Below are 23,735 nucleotides of genomic sequence, written 5' to 3'. Positions count from 1 at the left end.
AACTTATGCCTTTTTAATTTCTGATGAGTTCCTCCGAGAGATTTAAATCACATTATTTTTAAAGGTAAGAATAAAAAATAAATAATTTTTTTACAACACTTAAAACAAAAAAAAATATATATTTAATAGTAAAAAATATATTTAACAATATTAGATTATTTGTCAATTATCGATATAGAAAATTAATTATTGAATTTTAAAAAAATTATGTTGGCTACAAAAAAAATTATTAAATTAATTGAGAACATAGGGGTAGATAACTTGATTATAATTATTAATAATAAATTTACTATGTTTGTTTGAAACACAAGAATATATTCACTAATTAATAGTCAATTATATTGGAAGTTATCTAACATTTTTAATTTGAGTAAATTGCACATGTTTTTTAGAGATGCAAATACTACATTATTCTTATGTTTAAATTTACATTTTTCTCCCTTGACAGATTAGAATGTCATATGATACTTTATTGAATTTTTAATTTTATATTGAAATTCCGTTAAAAAAAAATTACTGAAATATCATTTAACTATTATCTCCTAAGATATGAAAGCGTTATACCTCTTTCCTTTCTTGTGTTGAAAATTCGAAAGGCAAATTTTTCTCATGAGGGTGGGAGTGTCAAAATACTTGTTTTTATTTTTTATTTTTTAAAATGAAGAGTATTATAATACTTGCATCTCTTCAGCGATGGTTATGTAAAATATTTAGTAAAAAAAAATTTTAACGCAAGTTAACATAACTTTAACAGAAAATTAAAAAAAAAATAAAGGGTGTAAAGTGTAATATACTTGAATATGCATAGGAGATAAGAGTGTATATATTTTAACATAAAAGGAGATAGGAGTGCAACATTTGCATCTATCATGAGAAGGAAGTGTAATATTTGCATATATTAAAAGAGAACACTAAATGAAATTCTTTTCATGCCCTGACTACAAAAATTGGTTGAAATTTTAAATATTTATTTTTTCTTTCTTTTTATACATCTCTTTTCTATTTTTATTACATTATTATTATTGTTAATCATGTTTCCTTTTTCTATTTCCTGCCCATTTCACATCAAATAAGGGAGAATGAAAAAGACATTACTTCAAATAATTTCATCAGATAAAGTATTTTATTGAGAAAGGAAAAGAAATTAAGAAAGCGAAAGGATTGTTGATCGCCCTATGGATACAGCCTACGATTAGTGGACAAAAGTGTATTATTTCAGTTGTAAGTGTCCGGGCATTTCATTGACTTCATCTTTATTCTGCACATTGGGCAAAGTTGTTATCTTTTGCCAATTATACTTTACTTTCCCTTTCCATCAATTTATGAACACAGAAATTACATTACTGAATACTGATTAATCGATTTTAGTGCCAAAAAAATCAATCGCCCACGTTCACCTCATTGTTCTAACTTCTAAAATCCGAAACGTCTTGATTGAGTGTTATATTTATCCACTACCATTATGTTGAGTTAAAGACAAATAAACATGGAAACAGCGAGTAAAAGGTCAATTCCTTGTCTTCTTTTTCTTTCTTTTTTCCAAAACAAATACGAGGAAGGGAAAACCCATTGTTGTTGATGATTGATTCTTAGACAACGTCATGCCACCAAAGAGTAATTTAAAGTCTTATAATTATCAGGTTTATCTTGGATAATATATTTCGTGCATTGCTCACGTAATATATATAGCAAAATGACGCGCTCAACTTAAAGGAGTGGCTTTACTATATGGTACGATAACTTTCATTAAATTTTATTGGTTATAATATTAAATTAAATTTATGAAGTAAAAGACAAGTCTTTGACGAAAAAAAAGTACGATTTTTTGTTTTAATTTTTAATTAAATATTATTTATTTATATTTTAAAAATTAAGAAAACACATATTGTTTGCTTTATGCAAAGGTTGAAAATATATATTTTTTTTAACATAAAAGGTAAAAATGAAAAGTATTGTCATAAAAACATATAGGGTTTAAGAGGAAAAATAATATATTTTCAAAAATCAAAAGTATACTAATTATTTTATATTATATTAGTTTAATCAAACGTATATTAGTTTAATTTTAATATACTGATAATGTTAACAAATATTTTCAAGTAATTAAAATCATTATGCACGTATAACTTTCAAAATAATTATTATAAAAATTAATAATTTTTAATTATATAATAATCATGACTAGATGAGAAAAATAAATTATCTTATATCTTGGGTATATTTGTATTATATTAGTTGGATTTCATTTTTTTTATTAAGTAGGATTTCATTCTTTAAAATAAGGAGACGTATTTCAGATTATTATAAAATGTACCCATTAACATAGGTTAAACGCAAGTCAAATATCAAAAAATAAAATTTTATCGCCCATTATTAATTTTACACGATTTAAGTAAGATTATCTTTTATGAAAAATATATATATAATCAAAAGAAGATAATCATACCACTTAAGCATGTGATCACATATTAATCCTTATGTCATGTGCATAAAAAAAAATATCTATTGAAATAGGTCAACTAGAATTTGAATACCTTGAATGATTAGGCTCTTGGTTAAAGGATACACCAAGTTTACCAAAAATAAAATTCTATGTTAACCATTTCATGAGAAGTATTTGATCGATGGCTGAAGATGGACCTTGTCGTACGTAGGTTTACGTTACATTAATTTTTTTAATGAGATTAACTGCAATACGCGTGAGGAAAAAAATGATAGCTTCAATTATTTGAAAAAGAAATACTAGTTTTTCCATTTGAAATAAAGAAAAATTTATATCAATGCAAACTAATAGAAACATTGAATTATAGGAGTGACAAAATGGGCTATTATGTGAATCAGACTTCTTTCATGTTCATTGTTTTGCTCATGTTCTTAATCTTATTGTTAAAGAGGGACCGAAAGTGTGTAGTAAATCCTTGGAAAAAAAATTAGAGACAGTGAAATATGTGAAGGAATCTAAGAGTAGAATGAAAAAAAAAATTAAGGAACGCATTGAGAGAGTTGGTGGTGTTGATACTTCAGCTAGCTTGTGTCTAGATGTTCCTACAAGGTGGAACTTGACTTATTTGATACTTGATTATGCTATTAAATATCGTCCGGTATTTTGTAGTATTGTCCTTCAGCTGAAGAATGGAAAAGAAGAGAAAAAATCTGGATATTCTTGTTGCCTTTCTATGAAACCACCAATCTGATTTCCAGCACATCTTATCCTATCTCCAACTTATAATTTTTGCAGAATTCAATGTGTTCTACTTGCAAGTTTGAATGATGATGATGGAGTTGTAAAAAAAATGGTTGAAATGATGGTTGCTAAGTTTGAAAAATATTGGGAGAAGTATAGTGTTGTACTTGCTCTAGGAGCTATTCTTGACCCACACATAAAGCTTTCTTTATTGGAATATTGTTACTCCAAAGTTGATGCATCTACAAGTGAGAGTAAGCTGGAAAAAGTAAAAAAAAAAAAAAAAAACAAGTTATACAACCTATTTGAGCATTATTCTTCAAGAAGCAAAATACTAAGACCACCCAAGTCACATCTATTTTCCACGTTGTGAATGAACCCAAGTCTTTCTCTCAACTATTGTTTAATGTAAGTTTTTTTTTTATGTCTATTCAATTAACAATTTAGCTTTTTTTTATTGAATTTTATTATCATTTTATTGCTTTAATGATTTCTTTTTCTTTCATTTTATTTTTTTAGGAACTACAGTCAACAACTTACTTGTAAGATTGGAAAGTATCAACTAGAAGTTTATTTGGAAGAACCAAATCTCGATTTCAGTTACCATGAAAACTTGGATGTCTCATATTGGTGGAAGGATAATCACAATAGATATCTAGATTTGTCTTTAATGACTCGTAACTTGTTTAACATTTCAATTACTATTGTTGCATCCAAATCAGCTTTTAGCATTAGTTCTATTGTCCTCAACAAGTATAGGAGTTGTCTCTTGTCAAAAAAATACAAATGTTTTGATTTGTACTTGCAATTGGTTGCTTGGTTTTGTTAATGATGGTAATTTGTTTAATTTAAACTTAGTTATCTACTATTGTGACAATCATTTACATGTGTCATTCATGTGACTTTGTAAATTTATTTATTTTCTATTTTGATTTTGTGATGTGTAGATGATGATGATGACATCAGTGACATCGAAGATAAGAAATGGGAGTCATCTTCCAAGGAAGCACCCAATGTTTTGGATTTGGAAGATGATGAAACTTAATTTAATTGTTTTAGCCTGGCTTTGTGAAAACGTCATGGTTATTGGCATTAAGATTACTATTTTGGATGGTTGCTTTATTTTCATTTAATGGATATTGGATTAGTATGATCTAAATGTTGTGAGACTTATACTTTGAGATTATTGTTGACTTGTTGTCATGGATAATTGAATATTAGACTAGTATTATCTAAATGTTTTTGTTTTATCTTATGTTTCTAATTTTTGTTTGTATAAGAATGACACTATGAGTATGAGTGTATGTGTATGCACATCTAATTTGCTTTAAAAATCATTAATTTATTTTTTTTCTTTAAAAATTAATGACCAACATATCAACTCACACCCTTCTATAAATGTTTTTGGATTTTAATGGGTCAACCCATTAATCCGTCATCCCAATAAAAAAATAAACGAATATTTTTAGTCATTTTTTGAAATACAAGACGGGTCAATCTGACCCGTTTTTAACGGATTGGTAGCATATTATATTAGAGTCGATCACCCATTTTTGTGACACTATTGTAAGTTGTTAATTGGGCTATCCAGCTATCAATTAGTGAAAGCTTGTGTCATTCAATTAACTACGAAGTCTCTTGAACCGTAATATTGAATTGCCTAAGATTGAATCCACTACTGCTTTAAAATATTTCTAAATAAATAATCTAATGGACTAAAGAAAAAGGAGATATGGTTAGTTACATGGATATGAAGGCACACACGCTCCCTCTGGATACTTTTGGAATAATCTTGAACGTACATAAAGATTGTTTTGTCGTACGTGCTTACTCCGACAACAACAACAAAAATGAAAAAAGGCCCGGATCATATATTTCCAAGTTCCAGAGTATTTGTCGTGGTCCTCATTCTTGTCCTGCAGATGATTTATTCTGCAGAAAGTTAAATCCTAAATGCTTCTGCGATGATAGACAAAGTGAAAACGGATAAAACTATGGAGATGTTTCAAAATTCAAAGATAAATGTTAAGGGTGATTTTTTATTTTCTTAACTTGATTAATGCAAATACAATTTTAAGATATATAAATTTAACATACTCCTATTTTTTTTTATAGTTCAGATTGATATAAATTGTGAAAACTCGTGAATTAGCTTGAAATGGCAAACCTTTGATATAACTAATGGCGTATTTGATAACACACTGTGTTTGATCGAGAAACAACTTTTGTAAAACAACTATCTCAAGAACTTTAAAAATAATTAATTTCTCGAAATAAGTTATTGCAATTATATTATGAGAATTGCATATGTTTTTCATTGCTTATGATGTCGACGATTTTAGACAAACGAGTTCCGAAAAAGTACATTACAGTACTTTAATAAATAATTAAAGTATAATCAATTAATAATATCGAAGTAGTTAACTAAAAAGAGCCTAAGGATCGATGGAAGTTCGAGAATGAAGATAAAGCACCCAAGGCTAAGCGCATAGCATACAACCTGTTGTTGTACGGGAAACTGAGCAATGTATAGGGAGTGGTACGTTATCACTTATTAACATGTTCTTGTGAGTACATTTTCAATTTTGATGGAGCTTAAACAAATCCATCTCTGTCATAAATCATTTACTTGTGTTGAAGACATTCTGCTATACGGAAAATTGGAAATTAAAGAAGAACTTCAAAAAAGGAAAAACCAATACGCTTAAGACATACTAGTTTATATATTCACATGATTAGTTAATGCGGGTTGAGTTTTTCTTTCCCCTTAGAGCTTTGATATTTGAAACCCAACTAATTCAAAAAACACAACAGTATTTAGAAGCTACTAACTTATTCAAGAAAAACCCAAAGTTCTATGATATGGAAGTACTAGTTAATTAAAGATGTGTTTTGATGAAAATATGACTACTGATCATAACTATTAATATTATTTATGACAACAGTAACAGTTGGCACATAGGATATATAAGAAACATACCAACAACTGAACATGCAGCATTAATACAGAAATACAGTAGTAGATTATAGACATGCCATAAACAACGGTTGCTGCGGCGAAAGCTCCTCCTCCGGCCACTCGGCGAGGTCGCCGGAGGAAGTCCAGGATGAAGCGCCGGCCGGACAACCCCAGCAGCACTCGCCATCCATAAGCTCCGGCAATTCAATCTCGCCCCAAAAATCGTCCCCGCAGCTATCGCCGTCGTCGGAGGCAATGCCGCTTTTCTCATCGTTGCCGGAGGCTTTCATCATACGCGCCGCCTGGGCTGCGGCGGCCTGAATATCTCGGGCCGAGCGGGACGACGGAAGCGGCAGGGAGTCAACCTCGTCGGGAAAGTTGAGATGCGCCTTCCGGCCTTTGAGGCAGTAGGCTGCGACGTCGTATGCTCGCGCCGCCATCTCCGGCACCGGAAACGACCCCAACCATATGCGGTTCTTCTTCCGTGGCTCCCGGATTTCGGAGACCCATTTGCCCCACCGGCGCTTGCGGACGCCGCGGTACACGGGGTGGCGCGTGCCTCCCCGAGGGTTGTCCGTTGCGGCGGAGGCGGCGGCGGGGTACGGTGGAGGTTGATGGTCCATTCACAGTGTTTAGAGTGGCATGCGTTTTGGGACAGTGAGTGTATGCGATATTTATAAGGCTCGTCAGAGGTTAAAAAGGGGAAGGAGAAGAGAGATTACGGAAATACCCTTGGGGATTCATAAACTCTTTCTACGTCAATGCCCAGCATGCAATTAATTATGGATGGCATGTTTCATACATGACAACGCGCGGGGTAGCTCTTGCTCTTCTGGACTAATTGCATTCAAACTTTTTTGAACCACTCATCATTTCTAGAGTAAGACATGTGTGATTCATACAATTTTTACAATAATGATTTCTATTTATCTTTTTTTTTTATCACATTTTATAATTTTTTTAGTTGTACAATTGTTGTATAAAAAATAGAGAAGAAAGTAGGAAAGATAAAAGAGAGAAAATAATATACATTATAAGTGATATATATGATTAAAAAAAATAGGATGAAAGCAAAAATAATACTTGTGGAGTATTTTTCTTATGTATGCAATTTAGGATTCCAAGGATACAAATTAGTTTAAATAGTTAACTTATTATTGACTGTGTAAATTAGCTGGAGTGTGATAATTTCAACTTAGTAATTTCGGAATTGAAATTTAGATACACAATAAGTTAAATATTTGAGGGGGGGGGGGGGGGGGGGGAAATTCACTTTCTCGAAGAATATACTTATGATTTTAAATTAAGTAATAAAAATTAACTTTTTTTTATATACAATGACAGTATTAAAACTAAAATTTAAGATATCATACGAATTACTCAAAGCTGATCATTAGCTATCCTAGTGGGTAACTAATAATTGTTTTAAATGGACAACTATATATACACGCGCCTTTTTTTATCTTTTATGGATGAGCTGGATAAAAGTATAAAGCAAATATGTTGTCACTCCCCCTTCGCAGGTGAGAGATGTCTTGCATAAAGAGAATAATAAAAATATCTATAATCGTGGTCAAAATACGTTGATCCATTTTTGTTTTTCTTCTTTCATTCATGACTCGCGGCTGACAGTTTTGACCAAGACACACACTAGAACATTGAAATTAACGCGACAACAGCTCCTGTTTAACTTGAGCACCATATAATAACGTGACAGTTTCCAAAATTAAGTAAATTAAGCTCCATCGATCAATTTAACCTAATCAAAACACTGGACTTAAGTTTAAATTACACAACACAATCATCCATGGTGATGTGAAAATTTTAAGTTGCTAGTTCCTACCGGTCAAACTTTGAAATGGAAATGTAGTTGAAGCAACCAGCGAATTACCAATGCTGATGACAGCTAAATAGTAAAAGAACATATGATTTTGACATTTTAACAAGCAGCTTCTACATAATTGATAGAAATGTGAAATTCTAATTAAGAAATTGGATCCGAACCATGGAAAGATCGTGAGAGGCACGGCAGAAAGAAGAGCGTATAAAAATGTGTGTGGATGGGACCTGATAGATGATTTTTGGAGTAAAATGACGAATGTGTCCCTGGTGCCTTATTTGGTTGCCAAATGCTGATGAGCTCACATGGGGGAGTGTTGCACGAGAATTGGGTGACTAGTGTTTGGCCTTTTGGTTTTGGTGGGTGGGAGGATGGTTTGATTGATAATGATATCAAGTTAACAACATACACAAAGCCAATGTGTCACTGGGTTTCATGACAATGATATTAAGCTATGAACACACACACAAAGCCAATGTGTCACTGTTCATGCCAAATGACATTTAATTGACCAATTACCTTTTCAGCTTAACAGGTCGACAACTTAAAATGAGCACAATATGCATCCCACGAACCGTCTTATCTTTCTATATATTTAACATTATTTCCATTTCAATAATCATTATATATACAGTAGTTTGCCACAAATAGCATTAGAATTACAGTTTTGGTCATGGAAGTTTTGTTTATAATTACAAGCAGACTATCAATTTTTTTTCTAGGTGCAATTGGTAATTAGGAGTAAAAAATACTTTTAAGGTGATTAAAGTTGCTTAAGTCACAAATTTGACTGGTTTAGGGTTTAACTCAAAGTTATTTCATTCACAATATGGTAGAAATAATTTTAATTAATTTTGAATTAGTGAATGTGATTGAAATATATATTTATTAAACAATTATATTAAAATGGGTGTTTTTTAATAAAGGGTGTGATAATTAATTTTCTAAATTGAAAATAAATAGAGATTTAATTAAGTCAACTTTAATTAATTAGAATTATTTCGTAAATTAGCAACTTTTTTTTCTATACACATTTTTTTTACTCATTGTGCCAAATAACATTTTTACCATATTTTGCTTTTATTTGTTCGCTGTGAAAATCAGAATTCGTGCTTAGATTTTGGTCCCGTGACAAAGATTTACGTACTTTCTAGTTTTCATGAATTTTTCTCCCTGCTTTATAGTTTATATTGGACCCCATGAAGGCATAAACGGCTAAATCCTATCAATTCAATCTGAGGCGGAGGGATGTGGGTTGACAAGTTATGTCACCATGTTTCTAATTTTACAATCTTTAACATGGGTGCTTGTGGCTCGATTGATTTTTCATCCAAAAATTATCTAAATTAAACTTAAAAACTTAAAAAATATATGTTGTTCAATTTAGTTTCATTTTCATTTAAATTAAATTAAACCAATATTTTGAGGTTTGGTTTGATTTTTGAGGTTTTAATTAAAATATTATTTCACATATACTTTCTTTTCATATTTTAAATAAAATTACATTAAAAAAATTATTAAGAATAATCTATTAAACTTATTAATATGTTAAATCTTCTATAATAAAAATCTGTAAATTTTCATTTATTTTAAACCAAACATATCTTAAAAAAGTTGTATGAACAAAAAAGTAATATACATTATATAAGTTTCATATATATAACACTATAAAATATTGTAAAATTCAAGTGGTATACACATAAAATGCATAACACTAAAGTAAGATAAGTATTAATACAAGTGTTACGATATGATTTGATTTAGATCAGTTTCAAAAACAAAAATAGTAAATTGAACCGAATCAATTAGTTTGAGAAAAAAAAAATAATCTAACCAAATCCAAAAAATCAGTTTGATTTGGTTTTGGGTTTTTTTAGCTGTTTTTTAATTTTTATTTTGGGTCGGTTTAGATTTGAACACCCATAATCTTTAATATATTCTTTCATATGTTTATTTAATATTTTCTATAAATTAAATTCAATTTGTAACATTTATTAATTATTGAAACGTTGCACAAAAATATTTTTCTATGGAAAAAATTTAGGGGAATTGAGTTTTGTAATTTCACAGAATCAGAACAATTTCTAAGATAGAAAGAATGCTTATAAAGATAGATTGTCCATTAACAAAAAATTGTCATTCAAATAATTATAATTGCGAATAATTAACTTATATAAATAAATAAAAAAACTATATATTTTCTCCATTAACAAAGTTCTAAGGCGAATTGATTTGTTATTTATTCTCTCCAAAAACTCTATATATGCTTCTGTTTTATACTTTTATTATATAACATTAATGTAAAACTCGTTCATCACTAATTCATTATCTTATTTAATCTTTCTGCATCATTCTTACATTATTCAAGTATTTACTTTTAAAATGAGTTGAAAACAACCTCGTGGTCCATTAATTAATCTATTCATAGTGTCAACAAATGATTTAGTTTATCAATCCTAAAGTCATAGTTTATAAAAAATAATAACCTAATCCGCCTTGACTCAAAATATACTAATATGGGCAATTTATTACAGTTTACTTTTAAGAGCAATTTATACACAGCTATACGTTGCAGCCATGCAGGGCACATTTGCTGATAGAGTGAGCAGTGGCCGGTTTATTTATTCTCCACCGCTTAAGTAGTACTGATACATATGATTTCCACCCCTTAATTTAAATTATCAACCTAGTTAGTAGAAAGTAGTCCCTCATAAATTATCAGTGAAAACATCCACGACCAAACCTATCGTAGTTATAACACTGATCGACTTAATTTTTATTTATTTCCATCATGACATTACTAGTAATTCTCTTATCTAACAATTTTTTCTATCTTGCAAATACAAGTTTTCTTTTAACGTCTCCAACGTACTCCGACGGCGGCAGGGGGATTGATGCAAGCTATATATAAATTAAGAATGCCTAATAAGTTAAAGTAACGATCGACCGTAGAAGTGTATAAAAAACATGCAAAAGAGTGATGAGGCGGTGGTAAATGGACGTTTGAGGCCTAAATATTTCAGTGCAGAAAAGCAAAGAGGAGTGGATTGAACCATTTCCAACTAAGCAATGGTTCTGTGACTCCTAATTGTAAGGTCTTTAAAGATGAGAAAGATCAATTCGTATGAATTATTGATAACCTGGCCTTAATGTTTACAGGTACGATTGAGATAATGCAAAACCACCAACATCGTACAACCATAATCAATGCGTAAAATAGTCTTCGCTATTTAATGAGGGGCTTGAATTGTTTGGCCAATTGCACAGAGCATGCATGCAAATAGATATCTATGATTGAAATGTAAACAGCTGTACAAAACAGATCAAATCCTTTTTACTATCAAACAACTGCCTGATGGAAACCCTATAAATATAAAGTTTTGTGGTTGTTCGGTAAGAAATGTTGGAGATCGATATACATAAATCCATAAAGGACCACGTTATTAAATATTCATACAATGTCAAAAATTGAAGGGAAATTTAATCAAATTATATTAGATTAAAATATATTTTTCCTTCTTATAAATATAAAATATTTAAAAATTATCATCGTAAAATTTTTAGTATGTTTTCATCTTCATAAAATTAAAATACATTCAAATCTAGTGTATTATTTTTTTATATGTAATTGATGTAAAAAAATATCACATTTAACTGATGTAAAAAATAATTATGATAGGTTTAGATTTATTCGAATTTACGTTCAAATAAAAAAATAATACATTTCAATTGTGTGAAGACAAAAAAATATAGAAAATAATTTTAGATATTTCTATTAGAATCAATAAAAACATATTTTAGTAAAGTATAGTATCATTTCCAAAGTTTGTCGTCTTTTTATCTTTGTATTAATCAGAAAAATTACTTAAAGAATACATAATGCAAAAATTAATAATTTCTCAAACAAAAAATGCCAAATATATAAACAATACTTTAAATAAAGGATATGATATAATGTGAGAACATGATTAATTTTAGACCAAATCTTGAGAAAAAAATTACAGTATTTAAGATAAGAGTTTCCATTGCACGTTATTTAAAAACTGTCCTAAAATTATTGTGATAGAACTTGTGACAAACTTTTTTTTATTATTATTATCAGAATTCTATTCATCACAAACATTTCGAACCAATTATTACTCCACAATTTTAGGATGGATTTGTGCAACAGTTTTACCTTAGAAATAATATTATTTTCCGTCACAATTTTATGATAGAATTAATAAAAAAGAATTATGTCACAGATATAACATATTGGACCAATTTAGCATAAGTAAGTTATCGAGTTGAAAAATAGAATCTAGTAGTATTTTTGTCCGCATGGATAGATACCAATAATCCATAGATATTAATCAAATTCAACTAAATCTATCCATATGAAACTAAATAGTATTTGTCCCAATTCTGAATATAATTTGTTCATCGAAAGCATAATTTAAGTTATTTCTGAATAATATAAAATATACAAATTTTATCAATACAATATAAAAAATAAAAAATTCTAATAACTTAGGGTACACGTTATAAAATTAAGTTCATCTAATTTGATAATCATATTTGCAACATCATTTTCTTAGATAATCATATTTGCAACATCATTTTCAGCAGTAACATCACCTGCAAGAAGATCATCTCATCTCTCTATCATAATATGTCGCAATATTCAAATTAATGTTTACATATATAACAAATAAAGCCATGATTTTATTTCTTTTCAAATAAAAACACTATGTGACTAGGTGTTGGTTGTTGTTCAACAATGTTCTTCCTTAAATCTGAGTTCTTTGTAGAACCATCATGATGTTTAATGTTTTTCTATCAAGAAGAAAATGGATTAAGCTGAAATGCCAAATGGGAGACGCATAGAAGTTTGCAAATATTGAGTGGATATACCTTCACGTATATTTCGTCACCGTCTTTCCAAACTTCATGCAATTCACCACTGTTCTTGGCCCCTGGTTTACAAGTTCAAGAAAAAAACATTACACTAACACAAAAATAAGCCGCAACCATTAATTTGGATTTGTGATAATGATTGCTATTAGAGTTTTGGCGTAAGTCGTATTTTAAACAAAATCCTCTAATTAAGTACATAAATTTAAATCCAACCATATGTAAGACAATCAATTACACAGAAATCAAGAATGGTGAGCATTTTATATCCTGCATGAACTGAAGCATATACATGTTAAATCTTGTACTCCCTGCCACCGGGTAGGTCTTGCAAAGTGATCTTATAACGCTTTTCTAAACGTATGAGGCTCAATGGGTGGGTTGCACTCCAAGCCCATCTCATGGTTGGATCCATTTCAGTGCCCTAAGACCAAGGCTCTTAACTGGGGGCCGTGCATTTACAAGGTCCAGTGTCCCCAATGTACGCCAACCTACTTAAATTCAAGGCCACATAAAATAGGCCTTGTTCAAAATATACTCTGACGACTCTAACTTTCCTAAAGAAAACGAGTTAGTAACCTAATATACTATGATAGTGTAATTACCCTTGATTTAATAGCCACATCAAGTTAACCCCACATATGGAACATTTGGGACTCCAGACAATCACAAAACATGAAAGATTTTGAGCCTCTATGGATCAAATGATCAAAGATAACAAAAAGATAAAAATCTTGTGTGGTCAAATTCTATTTGTACCCTCTAGGTTGAATCTTAATATGATCTAACACATATTTAGTCTCTTTGCGCTTTGTGTGTGCATCATAAGATTGACACATACATAATCACATGCCAAAATCCTCGGACTATGAAGTAACATTTGCATATGTCATAATGTCTCAACCCATGAATATTGGAGAGGGGGGTGCAGATAGTTGATAGGATAAAATGCCCTCACTTTAACCTAGGACAAACACGTTAGACATTATTACACTTCATCTGAATGCGCTGGACTAGGTCATCTCTATGATATAAGAAACCCATAGCAGAACATTACCTAAATAATAAATTAGATAGTTGATGATGAGTTCATCTTAATAATCACAGATGAAGCCATAGAGGGAATTTGAACAAATCTAGCGTAAGGCCTGATGAATTATTCTTTAATTTTTATTCATTTTTCTAATTTCAAGAACTATTATAATAATGTTCTACAATTACTGGGACTAAAATGATAGTGTGTTTCTTTGTAAAAATTATGGCAGGGCCTGAATATGATGGCGTGGGTGATCTGGAATCTATGACACTTTGTAAGTAGTTCCTCGATTTACTTTGTGGCTTAATCCAAACCTTTAGTTTGTTGCGATTCGTTTCATAAACGATCTTGTCAAAGGCCGAGTTTGCTACAAGTTTCAAGTTTCAATGCCCATCTAAAACATATTTTCGTGTTGCATAGGGGGTTTGACCCATTTCAGTTCTCTAAGACCGAGTTTACAACTGGGGGCTATGCATGTACCAGGTCCAATGTCCAGGATAATATATAAACTCTGGGCAGTTATTTCTTGCACCTTAATTTTCCTTTTTGCACCTTTTTAAGTTTTTGGATCACCTCATCCAGAATGTAAAATTACATTTTGAAAAATTATTTCCAAAATGTAAACATTTACATTCTGGAAACACCTTTCCTGAATGTAATCTTACATTTCAAATTAGGTGCAAAAGCAATTAGGGAAGTGCAAGAAGTAATTGTCTATACTCCGGTAACTCTTTTTTTTGTTATTATTCAGATACTCTCATAGCTCTAACTTAAAGCAATTGGTAACCATCAAAAAAAAAAAAAAAAAAAAAAGAGAGAAGGATAATAGTATAATACTACTTTATCCCAAACAACACATAATATCCCAATCAAGACAAGGCAAGAATAACAGTCATACTTCAATTCAATCACCCCCTTATCTAATAGCCGCACCAAGTTAAGCCCACATAATTCGCATCTGGGTTTCTAAACAATCACAAAATAAAATTATTTTTTTATATTGATAAGAATCAAACACATGTATAAAAAATTTATAATTCACACACATTACTTAATCAATAAGTTAAAATCTCTTAGTAACACAAGATAAATTTAGATAAACAAATTATTATGCAGCACGATGACCTCTTCCGTCCAATGCAAACATCTTAAGTGTTGAGTCCGTTGCTAAATTAGATATCACTGTTGACTTCTGGCAAACATTCATTTATGTTTTTTCGTGTTGTGTACAGTACCATAGATTGGGTTATGAGTCTCTTAAAATTTATGTATTTTATTTTTCCAAAAAGAAGAAAAAATTGAATGTAAGATATTTATAAAATGTGCATTAATGACATAATAATATATGAGAACATATTTCCAATATATATTTTATAGCATAATTAAGTCTTTAATAATTTAAAAAGTAGTACTGTAGAAAATAATTCCTGGGCATTGCGAAGGGAAGGAAGTTGAATGCACATTATAGTAATATTTTCTTCCATTGAAAGGAGCCAAATGCTTAAATGCACTTCACGTGCTTCATCCACTTCATAGGGCACGTGGAACGCGTGTGATGGGAGCCAAACGTGTTCGTTTTCAGCTTACTCTGCGTCATCAATGACAATGACTCGTGGATCCTTTTCACGCGCCACCAACGCGTGGGATAATCTTTTTGAAGAAGAAGAGGCACGTTACTCGTGCTCGTCGTGATGCAATCAAAGCCTTTATCCAGTAGCTGCCCAAATCACATGTGAATTTTGTCAATAACTCGCCAGTGCGCCAAGCATGCTCCTTAAAAATATCTTTTTTTCTTCTTTTTAATTGATCTAGTATTCATCATTAGCGAGTGCGTCAAGTATGTTAGATAAAAATATCTTTATTTCTTCGAATCAGTTTTTTTTTTCAGAAATTTTTAGTATGTATTTTTTCAAATTCCATTCTTAGTATTATGCGTGTATTTGGTTTAGAGAATGAAAATAAAAAGAATGAATATGTAAGATTTTTTTTGAATTACAATACATTGTAAAAAGTGAGTTTAAAAAAAGTATAATATTATTTTTCTCCTTTATATCAAACATACTATATGTGTTTTCATTGTTGAAAAATTCACACTAAATAATATAAGTGATGGACGCCGGTAAAATTAAATGTAATTATTTTAATAAAATTAATTTAAAATATTTTATTATAAAATAAATTAAAAGTAAAATTACTTAAATTTTTTTAAGTTAAAATCAATTATAAATTCATAATTAATTCTAATTTTTTAATATAAAATTAAATATGTAAAATATATTTAAAATTGATTCTAAATTTAGATTAATTCTTTAACTTTAAATAAAAGACGAAGTAACTATTCATCTATGTTTGGTTGAGTGTATGCAAAGCACCCACCCATTTGTATAAAAAAAATGGCGTTAAATTTATCAAAACGACACAGAAACGACTAACGATAATTTCAGGAATGACACGCGCCTAAACCTAGCAAATGCCACTCCACATGCAATTAGTTAGTTACTTTGAAGATTCTCGTTCATAACAAATCAACGTGTTACACAATGTATGATTAATGTATTTTAAGAGAAAACATTAAGGAGTGCTATTAATATATTTATATTATAGTAGCAATATTTAATATAACTTTTAATATTATCTTTATTTCTATTTATAATAACTAATTATCTAATTAATAAAGATTAAAAAATATTAATTTAATGATTTATAATAAAATTTACTCTAAATTCATAGGAATATATATTTTTAAAAATATCATTGTTATTAATGTTTGTCTTCTAATGTATATTCATACAACCTTTCTCTTATTTAATTAATGATACTTTAATCAAAATAATTAATAGAAAGGACCTGCTGTCTCCTATACATTATAATTATTGGAGAGAAAAAAAATTATTCCAAAATAATTATAATTTTGCTTTTTAATCTATCATTAATTACTTTTTTACTTATATTCTTTATATGTTAATGATGAACTATAAAATTTAAAAATAATTTAATCATGATAAAAGATTAATTTTGTAAAATTATTGTTCTCTCTTATTTATTACTTATTATTTTTATTTATCTGTATAATATGATAATTATTTGGGATCAACAGAATAATATATTGAGTCTTATAAAAAAAATATTAACTTTAAATTTAGTCATATAAATAAGAAGAGAGAAGTAATATAATTTAATTTTGAGATAAACAAAAGTTTAAATATGGTTTACTTTTGTATAATTAAGACCATCAGAATTTATAAATAAAATTCATAAGCTTATATAAACAAACATTTAATATTTTTTAACTCTTTAAGTTTCAAAAGCAAGAGTCAATTTTATCAAAAAATAAAAAAGCAAGTGTCAATGCGGGTCTCCATCAAGATAAAACTGCTTCAATACTCAACTCCAAGAACAAAAGTGTATTGCAATTAAATATTAAAGACCAACAACTCCTGTTTTGGATCACTTTTAGCTTTCGTTAGCCTTATGTTCCACTCAAATTAGGACCGCCTTGTGAGTTTTGTGTCTATAATATATTTGGCTACAAATGTTAAAAGAAATCAAAACCCCTATAATTTCCTGGGAATCTCTTTTGTATAACTTTCGACATCATGAATCGATAAATTAATGATTTTAAGAGTTTGATTGTGTGTTCTTTTAAGGTTTGCAAATCGCAAACAACACTTAGTAAAATTCTGTTTGGTTTGATCCGTGAAAGTTAGTGATCAAATTAGATCAAGTTTATTATTGAATTAATCACGTAATTGATTTAGAATAAATCTTAATTGGACTATCCGACCCAATTAATTTTAAAAGAAATAAATCATCTCTATAATATTATTTTGATACTCATTATTGTTAATTATTATTTTAAATTTTGAAATATAAATAAATTTTTCTTACTCATATAATATTAATTATATATATAAAAAAAGAAGTATATGTATAATTTTAAATTTTTAATATATAATGAACCAATTATTTACCTACCGATTAAATTAATGATGCACTAATCCGCTAAGTTAACCAAATAAATAAGAGAAAAGTTTCACATGTATGCTTTACAACGTACAATAGTAACAGACCATGAGGAAAAGTGGGAGAACGGATGAAAGATAAGTAGATAATACCCGTTCCTCTTAGGCCGTGTTTGTTTTGGCAGACGGAAATAATAGGCTCTAGACGGAATTAAGGGCCAGCTGTTTGATATTAACGATTTAGAAGATGATTAAGTTTGTAAAATTTGTCTTAACTGACGGTAAAAAATGATTTTTTTATATCAAAAATTTGTTTTTTATTTTTAAAAAACATAATTTCTCACATATTTCTCGTAATCAAACAAAATAACATATCATTTTATTTATTCTATTTCTTTTTTTTTTCAAATTATTTTTCTTTTATTTTTATCTATTCTATTTCTCACATCTAAACCAAATATCGTCTAAAATTTACAACCATATGTTTGGTTTTTTAAAAATGAGAAAAAATATAAAAAATAGCCAAAGTTTATAAAACTTCACAAAGAATATTAGATAATTGCTTATATTTTACCAAAATAGGTTATTTTAAGTTTTACAAAAATATATTAATATGACATGATATTCTATAATTAAATATAATTATGCCTTTTAAACACGAGATTAAAATTCTAAAAGACTATTTTGGTATAAAAAAATCATATGAATTTTAAAAATCTTTGTGTGAATGTAATAATTTTTAAGATATTTTTAAAAAGGCTCTTATGATTAAGATTTTGTAGTTTGGATTTTAATAAATTTATATCACATTAATTCATAAGGTTTGAATTTTCTTTATAAATTTATAAGATTGTAAATGATTTGATGAATTTTTAAAAAAATTAAAATTATAAGACTGAATAAAAAAAAATTATAAGAAAAATAAAACCAATATAATTTTTTTTTATACATCATGCTATATGGTGTTGCTTCACATATCTAATCTTATACTACTAAACTTCCATGCACTAATATTAAGCAAATCACCCACCATAAATGAGTTCTGTATCTAAATTCAGGATCTCTTTTAACTTATAGCATCCCAAATATTACTTTTCTTTTCTCTATTTCTTTTTCTTTTTTTTCCATTAAGTTAGAATTTATTTTTTTCAAAATTGACACAATAGTCTCTTAGTGCCTCTAAAAGGTCTTCTAAAACTTTGGCATGATTGTTCCCAATCGAGCTAGAACTCCTCCACGCTTATATTTACTTTCCTTATGACTGCTTGACTTTTAGTGGAAACCTCCACACCTAAACGTATAGGATTGAAAAAACTAGATGATCAATTATTCTATTAGTGTTACCAGCTTCAAGGAAGAGAGAAAGAAAACTACGTGTGCTGAAAAAAAATAGTTTAGAATGAGAGACTAGAAAAGTCTCAAAAGAGTTTGATTAAGATTATTTAATGTATTTGATGTTTATATATATAATTAAAAAGACACACAAAATCACTTCTACAAAATAACCCATCAAATCTGTTAAATTCTTTTAGAACTTGTTAAACTTTTACAACTGTCGTACAATTTTCAATCAAGATTTGTTAATAACTGGTGAACAATAAGATGTTTATATATATAATTAAGATTTTAATTAATTATTATTAAAAAAATTTATCTTATTTAAAAATCTTCATTGAATATTGATTAGACATAAAAAAAGTTTTAATTTTTTAAAAAATCCAAATTGAGTACACAATGTCATGTCTTATAAGTGTACAAGTTCATATACTATCAAATATTTACAAATTATTTTTACAATGAATTTTATTTACGGTATTATTTTGTTACATATTTACAGTATGTTTAAAATGATGGAAGGAAAAAAAATTAAATTTGGAATTAAAAGAAAATATTTTTATTTTTAAAGGTCAATTTTTATTCTTTTTCCTTTTGCTTTCTTCCATAACCAAATAATATAAATATTTCAATAAAATAAAATAAAAAGCGGAGGAGAGGAAAGGCACGATAATTGTTGCCGACTAACTCTGGTAAAGCCTCAAAGCTAGGTTGAGCTAACCATGGTTTAACGTTAGAAGTTGTAGAGTGTAACCTGCACCTTTCATTTCTCTCTCTCTCCCTCCCTTGCTTCAGTTTTCATTCGCGACACACCTCCTTTTGTTTCCTTCCACTCTCAGTTCTCACTGTTAGGCTGTTATGTTACAATTTTCTCGCTAGATCTGATACTACCTGACTTCATGAGATGGAAGCGGAGAAAAAGTTGCATTTCAGTTACTAGTAGTAGGGGTTGGTTGGTGCTGAAAAAATAAACAGACAGAGATACTTGTTTTTTCTTTGCTTAGGAGATGAAGCTTGACGCGGGCGTGGTGTGGGACGATGAGGACAAGGCCATGCTTGGGGCTGTTCTGGGTGGTCGAGCTTTGGAGTTTCTAATGGCAAACTGGTTGTCGAATGAGAGTGTTTTAATGGCGGTTGGGAGTGAGGAGGGGCTGCAGAACAAGCTCTCGGATCTGGTGGAGCGTCCCAATGTCTCCAATTTCAGTTGGAACTACTCCATTTTCTGGCAGCTCTCGCATTCCAAATCCGGTGACTGGGTTCTGGGTTGGGGAGACGGGTGCTGCAGGGAACCCAGCGAGGAAGAAGAGGGTTCTTTGGGAAGAGGAACACTGAGGCTTCTTCGCGTGGACGAGGAGATGCAGCAGAGGATGCGGAAGAGGGTGCTGCAGAAGCTGCACACCACGTTCGGGGGCGAGGATGAGGACAATTACGCTTTTGGCCTCGACCACGTCACCGACACCGAGATGTTCTTTCTTGCTTCCATGTACTTTTCTTTCCCTCGCGGCCATGGTGGCCCAGGTAAGTGCTTCGCGTCCGGGAAGCATTTGTGGCTCAAATCTGTGTCTGATTACTGCGTGCGTTCTTCCTTGGCTAGCTCTGCGGGAATTCAGACTATTGTTTTGGTCCCTACTGATATGGGAGTGGTGGAGTTGGGTTCTGTCAGAATGTTACCCGAGAGTTTTGAACTCTTGCAGGCTGTTAAATCTGTGTTCTCCACGCAGTCTCCTTCATACCAAGGGGTGAGTGTGAGCACCGGTGGGAATGCTGTTTTCCCTGGTTTGGCAATTGGGGATGCTAATAAGGTAGATGGAGGAGTTTCGATTCCCAAGGTTTTTGTCAACACAATTGGAAATCGGACGCATTTCAGAGAGAAACTTGCAGTTAGAAAAATGGAGGATAATAGGCCTTGGCCAGGCCATGGCCACCCCGACCCCAATGGGAACAATCTCCACAACAACGTTAGTTTTCCGAATGTGCGGGGTAATAGTCTTCATGTTTCGAGTTGGGCAGTGAATTCGGATCTGAGGCAGCCTGGTCCCCTTGAGATTTTTGCTCCTAGGGCCCCCACGAGTAGTGTCCTCGCAGAGCTGGCTAATGTTGGGAAACAGGATTTCAGACCTCAAAGGCAGGTGCAAATGCAAATTGACTTTACCGGAGCCACTTCCAGGCCTTCTTCAGCGAGACCGGTCGTCGGTGAATTGGAGCTTTCTGATGTTGAGGCCTCTTGCAGGGAGGAGCAACAACCCAGTTTTGCCGATGAAAGGAAGCCCAGGAAGCGGGGAAGGAAGCCTGCCAATGGAAGGGAAGCGCCCCTCAATCATGTGGAGGCGGAGAGGCAAAGACGCGAGAAGCTCAACCAACGCTTCTATGCGTTGAGATCTGTGGTGCCTAACATCTCCAAGATGGATAAGGCTTCATTGCTGGGAGATGCCATTGCTTATATCAACGAGCTTCAGGCTAAAGTCAGGATCATGGAAGCTGAAAAAGAGAGATTTGGAAGCACTTCAAATGATGGATCAGTCTTGGAAGCTAAGTTGAGATTGGAAAATCAGGAGAAAAAAGCTCCTGATGTGGATATTCAAGCTTTTCAAGATGAGGTCATTGTAAAGGTGAGCTGCCCTCTTGACAGTCACCCTGTTTCAAAAGTAATCCAAACATTTAACGAAGCACAGATCAGTGTTGTAGAGTCTAAACTTGCTGCTGCAAATGATACCATTTTTCACACATTTGTAATTAAGTCCCAAGGACCTGAACAGCTCACAAAGGACAAGTTGATTGCTGTTTTTTCTCCAACAGAATCCAACTCATTGCAGCCATTGTCACAGTTGGATAGCAAGGGAATTGCAGTCAGCATAGTCCATACGTAGAGAAATACCAATTTCTAAAAGCTTCCTCAGAATTTTTTTGTTACACCACGGAGGATCTTAAAAGAAAAGCATTCGGAACTAGAGTAGTAGAATAAATAGTTTCCATTAACCATGTAGGCAGCAGCCAATTTATGTTTGTCTATAGTGTATACACACCGGAAATATTGTTTCTGCAATGTCAATTGTTTTATTTAGTTTAACCAATCTAGTTGTTATGGTTAAAGAGTTTATGTCTTGATGTCATGTCTTTCAAGTCCTTGTTTTTTCCTATGTCTTGTTCTGTGCATAAGAGGAAAGAGAAAAGAATTCTTAATTTTTGCTACTTTTGTTATTTGAAATTTTTGTGATATAGTTGTGCTCTTCCTTTCAGAGACATAATTGTAAATCTATTTTTTTTTTTTTGTATATTTTAAGAAGTGAGGTGTTTTTCCCCCTTGCAAAGTATGCTTCTTTGGAGTTTTGGTTCTGTTTTTGTCGGTTTGGTGGATAGAGTTTTTCTCGTCCGTGCAGATTGCACGAGGACTAACTTGTGATAATAATATAGAAAATCCTACCGGAGAAATTATATATATATATATATATATATTTTGCAATGGCAATTGAATGAGCTTGGACATAATTTTTCTCATGGACTGCAAAGAGAAAGGTGAGTTTTCGTTACTTGTTTGACTAGTGTAGAGATAAGAAAATGGACACATCTGCAAACTGTGAGTGGATTGCATTTTCTGGTACAAGTACCACTTAATTTCTTTCTGTTAGTATTATGTTTCCTTCCCCTCCGCTTTATCTGCAACAGAATGAGGCCCAATCTTTGGTGCACATGAAAAGGAAGTAAAGTATTGGTACTGCTCTTAAATTCTTGACCGTTTCCTTTGATATTTTACCACCTTTCTATGAGAAATTGAGGTATCTCTAATTCATGCAGAAAAGAACATTAGGCTAAAAGGCTGTTTAGAAATAAAATAGGGAAGCTAAACTTGTCCTATATATTTTTATTAATTGATATTCCCAGGGTCATGCAGGAAATAAAATAAACGAAAACAAAAAGACCGTTCTGCAAAAATAAGAATACTAGCAATGCAATGTATTGAGACTTGAGTGGTCCTGCAATGCATTATACGCGTGATGTCCTATTTTGAAATTTGAAATTGTGGAAAACGTTCACGTGCTAAGGTCCTTTCAACTAATGAGTTCTGCGATGACAACAATTATGTGCTGCATGCGTTTCCTTTTTTAAGTGATTGAAAGTTAGAACTTTGAAAAAAAAAACAGAAATAATTGTTTTTATTTCTGAATATAAATTTATTCTTAAAAAAATAAAAATTTAAATTTTAATATCTAAAATCAAGAAAGATGTCACAAATTTATTCATTCATTAACATATCTGTTAAGTGATAAAAATGATTAATTTACTTAAAAATAAAGATAAAATTGGAAAAAATAATTATGAGGACCATACACAGCCTGAGGCAGAAGGGTAAAACTGTAAAAGTGAAATCCCCAAAAAACCCATGTCGCATCAAAGTTGCGTCTGTTTCTTTCCCGTGGTTGGGTACTCGTGCTACAATGTGCAGTATTTCCTGTGCTACAATGTGCAGTATTTCATGAGATATTTGGATAGTTTTTTTTACTGCCAGTGATTATAGAAAAATTTATTCA

General features: G+C 30.8%; 2 protein-coding genes across 2 annotated transcripts; one reads left to right on the top strand and one right to left on the bottom strand.

Moving 5' to 3' along the window:
- Positions 1-6,092: 6,092 nt before the first annotated feature.
- On the bottom strand, positions 6,093-6,790 carry LOC114399664 (ethylene-responsive transcription factor ERF023-like). The gene has a single exon (XM_028361871.1). The coding sequence runs from the start codon at positions 6,764-6,766 to the stop codon at positions 6,209-6,211; it is 558 nt and encodes a 185-aa protein (XP_028217672.1). The 5' UTR covers positions 6,767-6,790; the 3' UTR covers positions 6,093-6,208.
- Positions 6,791-19,919: 13,129 nt separating this feature from the next.
- On the top strand, positions 19,920-22,445 carry LOC114400559 (transcription factor bHLH13-like). The gene has a single exon (XM_028363053.1). It carries the CDS (start codon positions 20,217-20,219, stop codon positions 22,074-22,076), a length of 1,860 nt encoding a protein of 619 aa, XP_028218854.1. The 5' UTR covers positions 19,920-20,216; the 3' UTR covers positions 22,077-22,445.
- The last annotated feature ends 1,290 nt before the right edge of the window (positions 22,446-23,735 follow it).

This window comes from Glycine soja, chromosome 19 (genome assembly GCF_004193775.1).
Source record: "Glycine soja cultivar W05 chromosome 19, ASM419377v2, whole genome shotgun sequence".
NCBI lineage: Eukaryota > Viridiplantae > Streptophyta > Magnoliopsida > Fabales > Fabaceae > Glycine > Glycine soja.
Note: the sequence above shows the minus strand (reverse complement) of the source record. Positions and strands in the feature narration are given on the sequence as shown.

Excerpts from the sequence above, each read along its gene's own strand:
- LOC114400559 (XM_028363053.1), top strand. The coding sequence starts at position 20,217 with ATGAAGCTTGACGCGGGCGTGGTGTGGGACGATGAGGACAAGGCCATG.
- LOC114399664 (XM_028361871.1), bottom strand. The coding sequence starts at position 6,766 with ATGGACCATCAACCTCCACCGTACCCCGCCGCCGCCTCCGCCGCAACG.